The 18664-nt window shown below is 39.1% G+C and overlaps 1 protein-coding gene across 4 annotated transcripts; it reads left to right on the top strand.

Annotated features, from left to right (window-relative positions):
- Positions 1-2063: 2063 nt before the first annotated feature.
- On the top strand, positions 2064-16856 carry LOC138623195 (anthrax toxin receptor 1-like). Of its 4 annotated transcripts, XM_069702581.1 has the most exons (19): positions 2280-2345; positions 3559-3755; positions 4890-4961; positions 5062-5133; positions 5242-5323; positions 5436-5469; positions 5723-5802; positions 6281-6349; positions 6431-6511; positions 6631-6691; positions 6897-6995; positions 9114-9183; positions 9803-9881; positions 10246-10341; positions 10522-10563; positions 10667-10759; positions 13107-13271; positions 13983-14063; positions 15345-16856. In XM_069702581.1, exons 4-19 carry the CDS (start codon positions 5075-5077, stop codon positions 15720-15722), a joined length of 1569 nt encoding a protein of 522 aa, XP_069558682.1. In that variant the 5' UTR covers positions 2280-2345; positions 3559-3755; positions 4890-4961; positions 5062-5074; the 3' UTR covers positions 15723-16856. The 4 variants fall into 4 exon arrangements, with proteins under 4 accessions (XP_069558663.1, XP_069558691.1, XP_069558682.1 ...); XM_069702562.1 differs by lacking the exon at positions 3559-3755 and having other exon boundaries at positions 2064-2345; XM_069702571.1 differs by lacking the exon at positions 2280-2345 and having other exon boundaries at positions 3426-3755.
- The last annotated feature ends 1808 nt before the right edge of the window (positions 16857-18664 follow it).

The raw sequence follows: 18664 nt of genomic DNA, 5'->3' as shown, positions 1-18664 counted from the left end.
TGTTGTCCCTTAGTCCATCTCTAATGATGGATGCAGCTTGTAAACTCCCCCTCTTAGTTTGTCCTCTCTAATTAGCCAAATGATCACCTTTGGCAAGAGATAAATCCTGTTTTCTGTTCCCCAGCTGAGATAGTTTGCCTCCACAGTGTCATGCTGTGCAGACTCCAGCTTGCCTCTGCCAAGAGAAGATTCAGCCTCCTATGAACTGTTTTTTGCTGGCACAGAAAGAGAGGCAAGACAAGGCAAGCCAAGTTTATTTGTATAGTACATTTCAACAACCAGGCAATTAAAAGTGCTTCACATAAAACCATAGGGACGCTGCCATAATTTTTGGTCCCAACTACAGTCACTCCAGTTCAGCTAGTGTCATATAGGATTTCTACAAATGCAGGTCCTGTTTCTGATGTAAAGTTTTCAAGGAATAGTGTGACTTTTTGGTACATATTCTTATTTACTTGTAAGAAGATCAATACCATGGTTATATCACTTAAATATGAAGCAACAGCCAGAAGTAGTAGAGTAAAACAGAAGAATAAAACTCAGTGTACAGCCTATTCTCTAAACAGGAAATCATGAATGACTTGAACATTAAAAGAACTTGACAAAATAAGCAGGCACAACAATGCAGACTCTGTTTTACATACACACCAACACTAGCTGCAGTTGAGGAGCAGCTTGGACGGCAGATGAGACCTGATGAAGAACAGGGAAGGAGACTGAAGACACCTGTTGGACAGGTGAGAAATAATATACACACAGGTCAGAAAAACAACCTGGTGTCGCGTCACCGTGTGTAGTACACCCACCAGTCCACTAGAGGACAGCGTGTATTTGTCTCTTTTTGCCTCAAAGGTCCTTGATTAAATCTGTACACAAACAGAAATGTTAAAACGATGGTGGCAGTGATTCTTTCCTTCTGTTATGGTGGTCTGTGGCTCTCACAGTATCCTCATCCCTGAAAACTCTCTCTTCCTGTCATGAAGAAACCATGTGGATGCAGTGTGGAGTCTAAAGGGTGGGATTTTACATCTAAATGAACATTGATTGTATTCAAATGAGTTCACGAAATACAGATCATGTCTTCACCTGGTAAATCCCTCTGTATTTTACAGAATACAGTTTTTAAATCTGGTGTCTGGTAAAACATTGCCCTATGCTAATTAAATGGAGATACAATATTTCAGTTGTGACGATCAAATGTTGTCAGACTGAATGGATCAAATTCAGATAATAAAACCAGTCATTGGGCTGGGGTTGTGACACGGTTTATCCCCCGTATTATGGCTGAGTAGGTCACTCTGGAGCCTATGATATGATCACGTTAAAAGTGGTTTTGTTATTACTTTCACTGGCAGAACGGGGAGACAGAAGTTCTACACTGCAGGTTAAATTTTAATGATAAATATTGTCTTCTTAATCTTTATCTTCTTTGATTTTTACTCAGCCTGGGAATTGCACAAAACCTCACAACTAATCAGATTTTTTAAGTGCCCTTCTCTTCTACATGTACTGTTTAAAACACAATGGATAGCTTTTTGTGAATTTTATGAGGGTTTTCCGTTTGATATTAATTGCAATCAACTGTTCTAACAAGTATCAGTTTACGAAAGACGTGCTATTATTTAAGTTTTCACAGAGGTAAAGTTCCAAGTTCTTGGATGCAGATGAAATGAGTGACAGTTTCATGTTCAAGTGCAGCGATTTGCAGGATGCATGTATTTGCCACTATGTGGCACTGATGGGTAAGGTGAAGAATAACGTAAGCCTTCAACAGAAGTAACAGAAAAAAACTAAGAAAAACATGAGGGAGAACAGAAGTGTGATCAAAGCTGTGGGTTCATTCACATAAATACAAGAAAGAAGCAATAAATCATCCTCCAGCTAAAGCATGCTTGTTTTGGTTTGTTGTGCAAACTCATGGCACCGTATGCTAAAATGATTGAGTGTGGAGAGAGAGGGAGTCAAGGACTCAGTCCCACCAGCTTCACTCCTCCTCTGCCAGCACACATCTGCTCCTGAGGAGATGGGACACTGATCCAGACAAGAGCACTTCATGCCTTGGAGATCAGTCTTCACAGCATGGCTGATGACATCAGCGCACTGTGAGGGAGAAGTCAAGAGGAAAACTCCTGCTGGAGAATATTAATGTTTACCCTCTCCCGGGCTGAGCGCTCGCTTAAACTTGGGGTGATGTCCCAGTGCTGGTGCAGGCAGGTCCTGCTCGGCGTGGAACTGGGCATGCTGGTGGCGGTCCTGGCGGCCGGCGGTGCAGCACAGTTCTACGAGAGGAGGGCAGCTGGGTCGTCCTGCTACGGAGGATTCGACCTCTACTTTGTTTTGGACAAGTGAGTGCTCCTGCTTCTACTTGATCACAGACGAGGTCTTCTAATGCTCGGTGCATGACTCATCTGAGTTTGTTTTGAAGACACAGGTGCAAACTTCATTTAAGAGGTCCTCATGAGGAATTTATGGGCCACTACTGTGTTGTAACAGACAGATTTTAGGCTATTTATAATACAGATCAGTGTGAATATAAAAAATAGGGCAAGTTTTTGGGGTTTAAGAGACAGATATGTGAATCACCTGGACTTGTAACTGCCAAAACTGAGCTCATGTAGGTCCTGTAAAAGCAGCATGCATCCAATGTACATTTATTTTGAAATTTCACCTGTTTAACTCTGGACTTCAAGTGAAATGTTAGAGAGGTTTTCTAAAGTTTAATTTAAATTATGACAGTGAAAACATTCATCCTTTCATCATATCTCTTGATGATTTCCTGTGGCACAAAATGAAATGTGTATCTATCACACTATTTTTAAAGCTTCATCATTTAAAACATTTTCAACTGAGGACAAAATCAATAACATCATCATAAAGAGAGAAATGATCTGATTGCAATCCACAACAAACAAAGGCTGCAACTAGTAATTCCTTACATTATCGGCTAATTTTTGAAAATTAACTGATCAGTTGTTTGTGCTACCGAATAAAATGCCCGACAAAAGTGACACATTTAAGTTTTCCAAAGTCTAAGATGTATCTTCAGATGGATTATTTTCTCCAATCCACAGTTTGAAACCTGATTATTCAAATAGACATTTTTGTATTGAAAAGACTTAGATGATTTTTGTTTTTTATAATGCTGAATAGTTTTTTGTCACTCTAGTTATTGTTCGAGCTCTAATTGCAACACCGTGTCATTTTATGAAACAAAGGAGCAGATATCTGAGGACTTGAATGCCCTCCAAGGGTTAACGTAAGGGTTATATTACACTGCACATTAAACTTTCATTAAGCTAACATGAAGCTCCTGAACAGGTCACGTTGGTGTTTTGCTTTATAAACTCTCTCTTAAAAACAGCTATAGAAATAAGAATACTCACTAATAGCTGATTTTTGCAAACATTCAGTCTCAGCCAGTTAAAAGCCTTGAGAACTGACAGAATGTGTGTTTATGTTATGACATCCTCATTTGTGATGTGTTTGTGCATTCACTGAGATGATAAAGTGCACTGCAGGGATTCTTGTTGTCAAACTGCAGCCACACTTCATTGACAGGAGCAGCCCACATCTCGTCCCAGCTCCGTCTCTCTCTGTGCTTCGGGCTGCAGAACCCTTTCTCCATTGGAGCCAGATGTTCCAAAGATCCCAAGGTTTTTGGCGGTCTCCGCACTGAGACTCACATCACAGGATAAATGAAAACAGAAGGGAGGGAGGAGAAGAGAGGCAGTGCAGTGTCAGAGCAGGCTGCAGAGGTTAAGCATACTTTCCCCACATTTCTCTTAAATTATGGAACACCAATTAAAAAATCTGCATCCTGCTGATTGTTCTGGTGAATCTGCACCTGCAGAAAATCTGGACCTAAAAAGAAGCCAAGACAGAATCATGTGGCACTTTAGTTTTTGGTTGGCGTCTAAAAATGGGCACTGAAGCAACGAGTGGAAATATTAAACAGTCAGGAGGAAACACAAACACAGGAACCACCCACTTACTTCTGTTTGACAGAAGATAGGGACTAAACAGTGCAAGAAGCAGCTGCAGCGTGATTTCTTACAAGTCATTTACCAACAATATAACAAGTAATACAATTGATTTGTTATTTGTAAATGTATTTTTTTTCTCAGAACTTTTGGTATGTGAAATTATAGTTGAAACTATTAGTTCATTACCTGATTAATCAATCAAGAGTAAATTACTAGTTAAACTTTGATAACTCACCATTCAGTTTAATGTTTTATAAGAAAGAAAATGCAACTAATTTGTGTAAAGATTTCGTGTTTTCTTTGTCCTATGTGATAATACATTTTTATATCTTTGGGTTTAGTTCAGACAAAACAAGCAAAGTGAAAAAAAAAAAAAATCACCTTGTAATCTGAGGACGTGTAACTGACTTTTCCTCAATTTATTGTTGTTTTATACACTAATTCATTCAGCAGATTCATTAATAGTGAAAATAATTCATTTGCACAGCTGTAATATACCATAAAAAGGATAAGCAGTATCAATAAAGGTACAATTTATTAATTTATTATGCTGTTGCAGTGCTAGAATACTGCAATCCTCAATCTGATCTGATTATTGTATAAAAAGCCTATCAAAACTTTAAAAGAGACATTCCACTTTTTTATGCATTGTCATTTTACCCACCATGAGGAGCACTTCACAGTCTGTAAGAACAGTATCAGTTGTCTGTTTCAATTGCATCAGATCTTACAATTTTTATAAAATATCCCGTAAGTCACCTTTATGGAAGTGCAATACTAATCAACTGGACTAGTCTTTCAAGTGTTCATAGTATAGAGTTTGTAGGGTGATATTTAGAGACAATACTGAACTAAAGTTTTTTCAATCCCTTATTTAATCGTTTAACTGTTGGATCTTCTTCTCAGGTCAGGCAGTGTGCAACATTATTGGAACGAGATATATTACTTTGTTGATCATCTGGCTCACAAGTTTATCAGGTATGTCCACACAGAAACAGCTGATATTTAAAAAGTGAGGAGAAAATAACAGACTGTGAAACATGACAATATTCTGCTGTTTTTTTGTTTTTTTTCCCAGTCCTCAGCTGCGGATGTCTTTTATTGTATTTTCAACAGAAGGAAGGACTCTCATGGCACTAACAGAAGACAGGTGGCATACACACAGACACACCAACACATCTTTATGATTCACTTTTGCATTAATCCTTCTGAGCTGTGTCTTTTCAATGCGATCAATACTTTTTGCTCTCATGATCAGAGAACAGATTCGGGCCGGACTGGAGGAGCTGCGCATGGTGCAGCCAGGCGGAGACACCTTCATGCACAGAGGATTTCAAAGAGTAAGTCATCTGTTAAGTCAATGGAAAACTGACCCAACAGGTTGGCATCTACCTCTTCAAATGAGGCTTGTTTAAATTTATAGCCACTGACGCCTCAAAACTTCTCTCTCAGGCCAGCGAGCAAATATACTACGGGACCGGCGATGGTGAGGAGAACATTTTCCTTTTTAACACCTAATCATGGTGGAGTCTTTACTGATCATTCATATTCTTCATAGTCCAAGCACACTGTATGGTAGAGTCATCACATAATGAGAGAAACAACTGAAACACAGCTGCTCTTCCCATCACAATTATATTCTAAATATTTTTCCAAATGAATCCAATCTACAACAGAGTTCACTTGTCGAAAGTAAAGTTGTTCACAATTTTAACCGCAGTTTTTTTTCTGTCTCCTAGGTTACAGGACAGCGAGTGTCATCATTGGCCTGACAGATGGCGAACTGAGAGAAAATCAGTTTGACCTGGCACAAAGAGAGGTAAGAGAGGTGACATGAGAACCATTTGGAGTTTTTACTAAACTGTGGAGTGTTTAAACCTATAAAAGCACAATTAACAAGTTTATAGATCATTAATATCTTCTCAAACACACCATTTTCCCAAAAGCCAGTAATTATGATGTCTATCATACCATCAAACAACCAATGGTTGTGTCTCATTGCTTGAAAATAATTCAACATTAGAGAACTTAAAGGGTTAATTCACCCTGAATTGAATACTGCATTTGCATTCATTTCTCTACAGGAAGCTTGTTGTGTTTGTGATCACATCACTCTCAGTTACGTCACTCCAGATGTTTTCCAGCCGCTGTCAATGGCATAACATGAGCAGTGACATCACAAAACAAGTTTCAGTTTCAGCCTGTCGGCAGCAGCATTTTTCTTTCAGTGTGATGTGGATAGTGTTCATTATTCCACTGTGGCTTGTTTGTTTGTTCGTTGTCTTGTTTTGAATCAGGCCGGCAGAGCGCGTCAGTTGGGTGCCACTGTGTACTGTGTTGGAGTCAAAGACTTCAATGAGACCCAGGTAAATCAGTCAGTTAACCAACAGATGAAGTAATCAATCCTGCAAACAATCAATTAATCAATAAGCCCTGTTTATTGACAGCTGTCAACGATAGCTGACAGTAAAGACCACGTGTTCCCTGTAAACGATGGATTTCAAGCGCTGCAAGGGGTCATTGACTCGGTAGGAAAGACACAAGCATGACATTCATAGACAGATTTCAATTCCTGATGAAATCCATCCGGGCATAATTTAAACTACGTTACCTTTAGTCCATCTGATATTGTGATTTTCTCATGCAGATCCTGAAGAGATCGTGCATTGAGATCCTGGCTGTGGAGCCGTCCAGCATCTGTGAAGGAGGTAAAGAAACATAAATATGTAATAAAACCACAGAGCACTGTGCTGTAAACAAACAATGTTTAGTTCAGAAATGTACTCAAAGTTACATCCAGATGCATTATTAAAATCAAAATACACTAATGACCACTATTCTGAAACATTTTCTGTACTTTTTAATCTACTGCAAAGAAAAATGATATAAATGGTTGATTTATTCCCTCTCCAGAGTCTTTTCAGGTGGTTGTCAAGGGAAACGGTTTCCTTCACGCCCGAGATGTACAGAAAGTCCTCTGCAGCTTCCGCATCAATGACACAGTTACTTTGAGTAAGTACTTTGCTCTTGAGGTATTTTCCACTCTCCCAGGCACACAGGGATACACTAAAAACAAATCTCTTTGAGGAGTTTTCTCTTTTATTTATTAATATATTAGACCAATTGATTTATCCGCTCTGCAGCCCACTCATTTCCACAGAGAATTATTACAACTTGCTCATTGTTTTATTTTTACTGCTTGCAACTTTACCAGCACAGTGGTGCATGCCGAGTGCCAAACACCAGACAGACGAAACTGCCAGCGAGATGGTGAATATGGTGAAACATTTAGCAGCTTAAGAGTCAGATATTTCCTTCAGGAGCTGGTTGGCAGACACCTGGCATCAAATTAGTGCTATTCTTACTCTGCGTCTGCTGGATGTGTTTAATAAGTCACATGTGCAAAGGCTGTTGTGGAGTTCTGCCCATAAGAAGCAAAGCAACAATAAAACAAAAAAGTATTCCTCCATCTTTGAGTAACTGATAATTCCTTTGTTGGTCATCAAAGGTGATCAACCAAAACTTAATCATATGTATTGAAAAAAAACTTGTGAGTAAATCATTCAACTTAAAGCTAAAACTACTTAAAGGAATAGTTTGTGATTTTGAAATACACATTCATCTGGCCGACATAGATACTCTCGTGTAGCTTAAAGATTAGAAACGGGGAGATGAAACCAATCAGTTTGACTTACAGTTGTATATCAGACTATTGATTATGAAATTATTAAGACGCTGCTGTCACAAATATATGGTCTTATTTGGGCTCATAAAACGCCTAGTAGGTTCAGAAGGCCATTATCAACCACATATATGATTGTTGGACTGTACCAGTGATAGGAGAACCAGACCTCAATTGTCATGGTAACAACAATTAACGTATGGTTAACGTTGTGATGCTGTCACAGTTTGGTCAGGTTTAGGCATCATTTGTACTTGGTTGGGTTCAGGAAAAGATCATAGTTTGGGCTACAGTTACGCACGTTTCGACCGTACGTCACGTAACGTGTGAATAAGTTAAATCCATCCATCCATCCATTATTTATACCCGCTTTATCCTGAACAGGGTAACGGGGGGCTGGAGCCTATACCAGCTCACATTGGGCGAAGGCAGGGTACAACCTGGACAAGTCGCCAGTCCATCACAGGGCCACATAGAGACAAACGGAAACAAAGACCATTCACACCTAAGGGCAATTTGTAGAACCACCAATTAACCTGAGACACATGTTTTTGGATGGTGGGAGGAAGCCGGAGTACCTGGAGAGAACCCACGCAGGCACAGGGAGAACATGCAAAGTCCGCACAGAAAGGCCCAGGCCCAAATTTGAACCCGGAACCTTTTTGCTGTGAGGCGACAATGCTAACCACTGCACCACTGTGCCGCCAATAAGTTAAATACTATACCTAAATTAAGTTACTCAAATTAAAGTAAGTCACTGCTGACTTTGTTTTCACACGGGACACAAACAACAAATAGAAAGGAGGAGGGTTGAGGAGAAGAAAAAAGTCATTTCAAAAGTTTTACAATTTAGATGCAAAGCGTGACAGTGGACAGACTCAGTCGGGGTTTCTCCAAAGACTATGTTAATGCATTTACAAAGAAATATAATAAATAACTGTCCACACAAAAGAGTGATTAACACAACATAACATTTTGGGGATTGCTCTCAGCTGCCATTTACATCACTGTGCCAAGTTTATTTTGGCCATATGGTCAGGATGGGTAGGGGCAGCAGCTCTTTGTGGCCGACAACTTAAAGCCTCAATCTCAAAAACCATCAGCGCCGTCTCCCCCCGCTTTGAATCAGCTGGTGTACCGCTCAACGCCTCTCAGATGTCTAGCAGGGAATGTGGATCTCATCAGGGACGAGCACTGTCTTTGCACACACTAGACACTCACTCAGCCAGCGTAAATAAACCACAACCCTCCCTCATTTGCTTCATTTTCCATAAGGACAGGAAGTCCAGGAATTTAATAAAAAAAAACAAAAAAAAACAATTTTGAGGCTTGAATTTTCTGGAGTTAGAAAAGAGCGAACTCTGGTTTTCCTTATACTACTGTTTCTTTCATCACAATACTTTTTAATTTACTGTATACAAATTCTTACGACAATTCTCTTTTCGCAGTGAAAAGACCTTTGGTAGTGAGAGATACGTACCTTCTGTGCCCCGCTCCTGTTCTGGAGAAAGAGGGAACGTAAGTGATTGTTACTGTTAATAGAAAGTATGGGTTTCCTTAGATTAGTAGTTGTATTATAAACACTATTGCCGTTCTCTTTTTAGTCTAATCAGTTAAAATACACAACAAATTTAGTTTTAACTGAGGATCCCTGTATTTGATATCCTATTATTCATCTATGAAGCTCTAAATGGTCTTGGGCCTAAACACTGGGACAGGTTAAGTCAGTGGTTTTTTAATCTAAACCAAGCACGGTGACGCTGCTTTAATGCTTCTCACCTGTTGGACAAGCTTGTCTGCTCAGGGCTTTCCAGTATAGTAAATTTGTTACTGCAATTTTAATATATTCCACTTCTCTGCCTCAGTAAAGTACTTTGAACTGACTTGTTTTTGTTTGTCTTTTGAATGTAATTAAATTATTTTTAATGGATTTGTATGCCTTTGTAAAGCACTTTGAACAGCCGTGTCTGAATAGTGCTTTATAAGCAGACTTGCTTTGCCTTTATGATCTAGATTTTAATGTGAAATGGAGGCACATCCACATGTATTAGCTGATTCTCAGTGTTATATTCACAGTTAGAGGTGCCATGAATATGCCAGCGAGGCACTTTGCTTTACTCTCTTCCCATTTCTGCAGGTCTGCCACTCTCCACGTCAGCATGAATAATGGCCTCAGCTTCATATCAAGCTCTGTCACAATCACTGCAGTCTCTTGTGTAAGTAATACAAAAACTAAAACAAAAAAAGCCAAAGTCACCCAGACCTGATGGCTAAAAGTGTGCAATAAACTTCAGTGTAGATACTGACTTCAAATTTGCAAATTATCTATTGTGTAGAAACGTGTCATCACCAGCTCTTTAGTTCTTGTGTGAATCAGCTGTTTCTGAACTGCCACATCACACATGTCTGCAGCTACAGCAGCTTGATCTTCTGCCACAGGGTGCTGCATTTCATTAATGGCCTTGACACAAGATGTTACAAAATTTGAAACTAATCCACATTGTTCTCTCTATATACACTTTTTGTTGTGTATTAGCGATGGAAGTAACATTTGTTTGATACTTTTTTTTCTTCTTCTAGTCTGATGGGATGTTTGTGGCCATAGCTCTGCTCATCCTGCTGCTCCTACTGACCATCGTTCTGCTGTGGTGGTTCTGGCCTCTCTGCTGCACTGTGGTACGACAACAGAAAATTTAATCTCAAGGATGAACTCAATCACTGACAGTTATCTTCATCATACATCATTGCACTTTGTACTTGAATAAAACCTGAATAAAACAGGACTGATGATGTGATAAAAGACACACCAGCGATCCTGTGAAGCTCATTGTAAATATGTTTCTTGCATGCTTGCAGGTCATTCATGAGCCGCCTCCCCCAATAATAGAGGACATCTCAGTGAGTGTTTTATTATTCAAATGCTCAATTACATTTCAATATCTTTAAACATATGTATTGTGTTTGTCACAGCAAAAAATATTCACATATTTATTTACTTTAGGATGATGAGGATGGTTTTCCAAAGAAGAGGTGGCCCACAGTGGATGCATCGTACTACGGAGGCCGTGGAGTCGGAGGCATCAAGAGAATGGAGGTAACCCAGAAAGCAAACTGCAAACAAGGCAATATATAATAATCATGCAAACACAGTGAACAAATATGACACAATTTTATACTACAGTGTAAATACCCAAGACCAAGAACTGGTTGGTCCTGGGTAATGGTATTTAGAATAGAATTAAAGTGTGATATCTGACAAATGAACACCTAAAAAAGTAAGTCAAAAGGTAAAAAAGGAACAACAGTTTCCAAAACTATCAAACAATACACGTAGAAGCAAAAGAGAAAGCATTAAAAGAAAATATGGAAATATTTTTCTAAAAGTCTAAGTCACATGACTATTTTCCATGGGTAATTTGTCAGCTACAATGTCGTGCTTCCTTACTTGCTAGTGTACCTACATTTTCTTTTAACGTTAAACATGTAATCTTCAAAATATTCAAATGATATCAAACGTTATATGTGTTTCTGTAAACTGGTTTCAGGTTCACATGTGAAACACGTGGCATGTTTGACTCAGTTAGTTTACAGAAAATGTTAAAAGATGGCAGTGTGATCAAACACCAGTAAGCAGGGAACAAAAAGGGAAGCACAAAGCAGCTCGTTCCTTCAAAGAGATGAGAACAAAAGTCCACCCTGGAAGAGGCTGAGTCACTGTGTTGTTGTGACGAGTTAAGACGAGGCCATCTGGACAGTAAACTGCAAAGACGGCAGAATTGCTTGGTAGAATCTAAGAGGGGCGGTTTTAAGGGCCGGAGTTTGCATGATTTGTTTGTGGTTGTTGTACAGTTGTTGAGTGGCTTGGGTTTTACAGATTGAGAAAGAAAAACGAAGGAGGAATTTGTCTTTCTGAGGAAGACCAGCAGTAAGAAAAGTTCAGAGTCATGATGATAACCTCAATGGTGGAATAAGAAAGTCTGAAATGTGAGGCTTGAGAGCAGCAGTTTGTAGGAGGTGAATAGAATTTTTACTGAGACTGCCTCGTACCAAGACGGACCAGATGTGTGCTTTGTCTTGGGAGATAAGGGCAAGGAGACAGAAGTAATTCTGTCGGTGTGAAGTGCTGTACAAACTGTTAGCGCAGTCTGAGGAGTATATGTGCTGTGAAGTTGAAACGGCTCCGCTTCCAAACACAGCCATGGAAAATATGCACAGCTTCATTTATGTGCTTTTTCTGCCAAGTTAAAACCTTCATGGCTTTTCTGTGGCAGCTGGAGGGGTGTGACTTTGAGTAATGAACTTTCAAGGCTGCTTTGACAGCTCTGGTTTCACCCTTCACGTGCTGGATCTTTCTAGACATTTTAGCTTTTTTTAGTGATAGAAAAGAAAAACCTTTGACAGTGTAAACGACTCGCGACAGCAGGTCTCTTGCTGAATTTTGGTGTTTTGTGTCATACAAGTTCAAAAGTGAAGGATTTATGCTCTCTCAGAGGTTCATGAAAATACCCAATTCTGAAACTTGCGTCATAAATTGACAAAATTAAACTGAGGCAAAGGAGCCAACTTTTGTTCTCTTGTGGATTTCAGGGGACTGGATTTAATTAAAACCCATGAAGACATGCCACAAACATCTGAATGTGAAAGGAAAGAGAAACTTTTTCTATGTAAATTGCAGATGCAGATGCAGAGCCTAAAAATGACAGTTTAGGATATGATGCACTACAGCCTTGCTCACAGCTTTGTGACGCTGCCTGCTGAAAGCTAAGCAGTATATTTGTTACAGTTACCATCTTAGCTCGCATGCTAACATTTGTTAATTTGCACTAAACGGAAAGTTCTGCTGAGGCTGATGGAAAAACGGGATTTACATTACATTTCATTTAACTTTCATACCTGAGCCTGTTGGTGCTGATGTAAACTGTGAGGAATCTATCAGCAGCTAAAGGTAGCAGTAAGCATATTGTACATAATCTATCATTTTTAGGGATCATTTCTTTAAATGGGCCTTTTAGATTAAAGGTCCAATGTGTAGGATTTAGGGGCAGAAATGGTGTTTTCATTACCTTAGAATAGGCCTTTCATATCTGCATAGGGAGCGAGTTTCGCGCCCGCTGTAGATTCTCTACAGTCTTGGAAAGGGGGGAGGGTCATTTGGTTCAGTAATCTCTCCACTAGATGCCAGTAAATCCTACACACAGCTCCTTTTAAAGTGAAGAAGTGTTGTCAAGAAAGTTTATCAATCGTTTCCCTTGATTCATTAATCCATCTGCATGGATTTTTACATTAATATCTAATATCAATTAATCTTGTCTGCCGCTGAAAATACAACCAAATAGTAAATTCTCAGCTCAATACCAATTTTAAATCTTTGACACTAACTTAATTCCTTTTATTTGTCACTAATTGCAGTCCAGTACTAAAAGCATCTTGTTTCTGTTCAGGTTCGTTGGGGAGATAAAGGATCAACTGAAGAAGGAGCCAAACTGGAAAAAGCTAAAAACGCCCGAGTTGTGATGCCTGAAGAGGAGTTTGATCCATCGCCATCAAGGCCTTACTACAACATGCACAAAACTATCCGTCCCCAGAAGTGGTACTCCCCCATCAAGGTGCTCCCCTGTTTTTCCATTCATTTTAACTGCTTCAATTCATCCCCTCTGCCATTTTTTTTTTTTTTACCAAATATATGTTTATAATTTACTCATTTTAAAGTGTTTTTATTATGAGTACATCCCTGAAACGGCTTTTAAATTCCTACTAAATATTACTTATCATGGTTTGACAAGAAATCATAGCTTAGGGTTCACTTGATGGCTTTTTCCAGAGCTTTTAAACAAATCTCATGCTCTTTCCAAGTTTGCTCAGTTGTCAGAGATGTATTACTGCCATAAAATGTAAGTTAAGGCATGGATCACATATGTAGAAGATGATTATTCCAGATGCTTTAAAACTGTTTCTGACATGTAGGCCTCTTCCTTACACTGTCGTCTTTCGATCATAACCTAGAAAATGTAAAAAATGTTGTGTTTCTGGGAATGATGTTAGCAGGAAATAGTTTATAACATTTGCTTCCTCACATATTAGTCATCTGGATGAAGGGTAATATGAACCAGACATGAACTGAGCTAACCCCTGAACGTGGAATCTGTGCAGCTGGTGTTAATATTTGTTTATCTGTCTCTTTATTACAGTATATACAGTAGTTTTCAATGCAAAGAGACATCTGGAGCAAAAGACAATTTCTTGTCATTACTATAGTTTCTGCACTTGTTTGTCTTTTGAGGGACTGTTCAGCTCTACTGACTGTCATCTCTATACAGGGAAAACTGGACGCTCTCTGTGTATTCCTGAGAAAAGGCTATGACAGAGTGTCTGTGATGCGACCTTATCCCGGAGACAAGGTGAGAAATAGGATAACACAACCATGAGGGGTCGAGGTGTGATGCTATGAAAAGGTCTGTCACCATCATGGAAATGAATTGTCTAACAAAAAAGTCGGATCACAGAGTTAATTGTCATTTCATTTTCATTTTATGCCACGATTACTGCATAAAGCCAAATCATAGTTTAATAACATACACCGTATGAAGAAGAAGAGCCATTTGTTGTCATTGGACATTGGAACATACAAATAAAAACTACATTTCTGTTTGCTTTTTAGGCTTTGTTAACAAAAATTGCACAGGACAGATATGACACAAATAACCACTTGAATATACAGAGCTTATTACTGAAGTATACAAAGAAATTACTGATAATGACAGGTACCAATAATCAAAATAAACGATGTACTATGGTGGCACTAACCACAGCAAGAGAAGAGGACGCAACGTGACGATGTCATTAAGCGAGACAAACCTCAAACGGTGGAAAATGATGTTGAAATAGTGATGGAAATCTGACATTTCTGTTAATTTCATCTAGCTGTTTTCATACGGATGAATACAAGAAATTCTAATGATTTTGCTCAATGATTGCTGTCAGCTTGTTATGTAATAATTGTATTGAGAAACAAAAATGAGTAACAGCCCTTTACACACGTAGTTATGTAGATTGATCACACGTATTCAAAACAAAGCAATTAATAGGATTGCGATCCAACTTTCAACTTTTGGCAGGGAGATATTTAAGAATTCAGAGAATTAATTCAGGACATCTGGAAATGTGGAACAAGGGATGTTTGGAGTGAAGGCTTAGGATCAAACAACAAAGCAGAAAGGAATTAGGCCAAAATCTTATCTCCATGACATTAATTGCAGTTATTCCATAGACTAAACATTTTTAAGTCCAAACTGCTTCTAATCATAAGCCTATTGACTTCAAAGGAACTCTAAAGTGGCAGCGTCAGTAGAAAAAGCTAAAAACAACTGCAGTATAGTGTGGAGGTATGCTTCTGTCTGCAGAAGTCATTAAGAGTAGATGCTGCTTGCCTGCCTCCGTCAGGTCCGTCAGCACGGCCGGGCTGGCAGGAATGCCGTTTGCTTCCATGACACTCACTAAAAGAGGAATTTTCTCTTTCCATTTGCTGAGAGCCGTACCCCTCCAAACCTGCCAATCGCTGTCCCACAATAAAAAATGTTTATGGCATTTTCCTGTTTTAGTACATTCACTTTTCTTTCCATCTTGTTCATAATTAAAACACTTTCACTGACCTGTGATTACTTTATGTGCACTGATTACAGGGAAGGTGCATAAACTTCACCCGGAGCCCATCCTACCCTGCTCCTCGCTACCCCATCTACAACCATTCCTCCACACCGGTCTACACGTTGCCCCACAGTTACCAGCGTCATCCGTCAGAGGGCAGCCAGCTCTTCCATTTTCCCCCCTCGCCAACTTCAACCCTCCCTCCTTTGCCATCCACTCCTCCTCCATCCTCCACCAGCTCTCCCATGTACACGCCACCTCCAAACAGAGCGCTGCCCCCGTCCAACATGGGCCAAGTCTCTGCACCCCCATCCCCAACTGGCTCTCTGCCACCTCCACCTCAGGGCCCACCTCCATGTAGAGCGCCTCCTCCATCACGCCCCCCTCCGCGCCCTAATCAGGAGAACCACTGATGGAGCCAAACATTTGAGGAGAAGGATCCAAGATTGGAAACCTGAAAAGACCTTTTCACTGTGTCTGTTGTTGATTACTTCCAAACAGAATGAAATTACAGTGACTATGTAGTTTTATACCACCTGTGTATGGCTCGCACATTATGTGACATGAACTATGACTTTTTAGAAAGTCTACAAAGTGTATGTTTACTGTAAAAAAGCAAAGCTTTGGCTATTAAGTGCAATTGGAGTTTAGCATTTCTTCAATTTTTCAGAAAATGTCTTCTTACCAAATATAAAATCAAACAATTGTGATGGAGCAGTATAGACTTTCACTTTAGCCTTTGTCTGATTTGAATTTTTGATCCTAACATCATCTTTTAATGTTTCACAGAGGTCTAAATAATGAAAAACAAAAATCTTGAGTTTAAAGTCTCAACTGCATCATGTGTTTTATACATGCAAGTCTGTTTGGTAAATGGAAAATGTATATTTTGTAAATGAATGTCTTTAAATCACAAAACATTTATGTACACTCATTGCATTTGATGGACGATGACAGTTTTGATGTTGAGGTTTTTTGGAAAATTGAGCAAAGCAAGGCTAGCCATTTCCCTTTGTTTCAAGTCTTTATGCTAAGCTAAGCTAATCGCCTTCCAGCTCTAGCTTCACGTTCACTGTACAGCACAGCCGAATGTTTAGTGGGGATGATGCAATATAAAGTATGAGATGTCCCATATGAAAAAGGGTTTTCTATTTTCTTATATACATATTACCCTTTAAAAAGTAAGTAGTAAACTTTGTTGAACTTATTATATTTGTTTATGAAAAGAAAAATATTCATATAAGAAAACATATGCAAAATAGGCAACACCTACACGCACACACGCAGCTGGGCACTAGCTCATACAAAAGCCAGATTTACGCAAAAAACTTTGATGGTAAAACAGCGACCAACAACATTGTTATTTACTCACAAAGCAGGCAATGATCTGATAACAAGCACACACAAAGTAAATATGCAAACAATATAAAAAAGCAGATCTGCACAGGCTGTTATGAAAGCAGATTTACATTATATTTTGATTTTAAGGACATTTACCGCTGACATGCTCCTATTCAGAGGCAATAAACTATTTGTTTGAAACGCTACTATTCACATTTTTAACTCAATTTATTTCCTTGTTGACAGCATGTAATGTTTTTATATATGAATACAGGCTGACCTTTGTGGCTTCTCCAAAGAACTACAAGCATCATCAGCTACACCAGTGAGAGGCACGTGCCCACAACAGGAAGTAGAAGAAGTGCAGGGGCCGAGCGAGGCGGCTCAGGAAGTTGTTTCAAAAAACAGATACCTCAGATCAGCCTTGATGCATAAATGTAAAGCAAAAAAAAGCAAAAAAAAACCACACTGGTGAACACAGTGATTAAATTAAGTTTATTATTTACTCATTGACAGGTACTCATGGTGAGAACGAAAAAGTAAAGGGTGCTTTTATTTTTGTCTTCAACGGGGGCACAATAAAAAATACTGGGCAAGACGTCCCTTTTCTCTAAAAGCAGCCGAAAACATTCCTGAGGTTTTTTTTTGCTTCATGTTGAAGCTCTCTGCTTCAGCTGCACACTGCTGCCACATCCTAAAGGTGCACTGTTGGATTCAGATCTGGTCTGCTGAACTCACCATCATGTTTATGAAACCAATTGGACTTTTGCCTTGTGAAATGGTCATCAATACTCAGTCAAGCTGCTGCATTCAACCCACGATTGATACGGCTTCAAGAAAACACTCCCCACCAGCATTACACCAACAGCATCAGCCTGGAAAGGTTCATAGAACGTATCACAGAACCAGCTCAATGACAAAGACATACGAAGATGAGAAGATCATTTGGAGGCTAAGGTTTCCTGAAATTTTTACATTAATCCTATATTATCAGCCTAAATGACACAATATAAGTGTAACAAAGAGCAAAGTTCCAAAAAGTTAAAAAATATGTAAAAATCTTGATTCAAAGATTGTTAAATGTAATGAGCAGGACTCTATGCTGATTTTTAAATGTTCATAAATTTGCTCCTACTTTGGCTGTTCAGGGTGATGTGGGCTAGATTATGTAATGTGCAAAAACAAACCAAACCAAACAATCATTTAATTCATATAATTTCTCACCTTTAATATTGACCCAAAAATATGCTATAATTACAAGTCAAATAGAAGATAATGAAGCACAGTGTACTTTGAAGCTTCTAGTAAACATTTTAATCAGGTTCATGTAGCTTTTTTTTTAATTTATTTTTTTGCCATAGCATACTGTCATTTCTATTGAGGGCGCAATGACCCATTTTTATCATAATTTATTGCCAATCGTTTTGTACCTCCCACCGCTCACTTATGAAAGTTTAATTAGCCTACCACCTGCGTGAAAACAGCAACAATAATACAGACTAGGATGGCAAGAAATTACAAAGGGGTCCCAGTACCCCCACGCAACTCAGACCAGAAGTCACATTGACTTAAGCCAAGTGTCCAAAGACAAATCAGACCTGAAGCTACACCCACCCAAGGGAAGCATCCTGTTGTCTTTTGAAACTCCAACTTCACCAATTACAGTGAAAACGGACAAGAGTATCTTCCAGTAGGATTTTAACCAGTTGATTGATACACTGTGACATGATTGGCTGCTTCACGAAAGAAAGTGAACATCTTTCACACCACCCTTTGACATTTTCCTCATGTCTTTGGAAGATCTAGATTTGAACTCATCTGTGTATTTTATCACCTGTGTAGCAACCCAATGCTTCCCACAGTGGGCACCATGTAAGGAACGCGTGGATACACAGCATTGGCTTGTGTTACTTACGAGTTAGGAGTTATTCAACAAAAAGCATTGACCTTTATCATAGCGCCCCCTAAAGGTTGACATGCGTCATTTCTTGTAAGAAAAGAACTTTCAAGGATC

This window comes from Brachyistius frenatus, unplaced genomic scaffold (assembly GCF_029030835.1).
Source record: "Brachyistius frenatus isolate BFR_SWC_R1_liver_20210118 unplaced genomic scaffold, ASM2903083v1 Contig_3, whole genome shotgun sequence".
Taxonomy (NCBI): Eukaryota; Metazoa; Chordata; class Actinopteri; family Embiotocidae; genus Brachyistius; species Brachyistius frenatus.
Note: the sequence above shows the minus strand (reverse complement) of the source record. Positions and strands in the feature narration are given on the sequence as shown.

Coding starts and splice junctions, on each gene's coding strand:
- LOC138623195 (XM_069702562.1), top strand. CDS start 2,146: ATGTTTACCCTCTCCCGGGCTGAGCGCTCGCTTAAACTTGGGGTGATG. Junction 4,962..5,061: donor CTGGCTCACAAGTTTATCAG/GTATGTCCACAC, acceptor TTTTTTTCCCAG/TCCTCAGCTGCGGATGTCTT. Junction 5,134..5,241: donor ATGGCACTAACAGAAGACAG/GTGGCATACACA, acceptor TCTCATGATCAG/AGAACAGATTCGGGCCGGAC.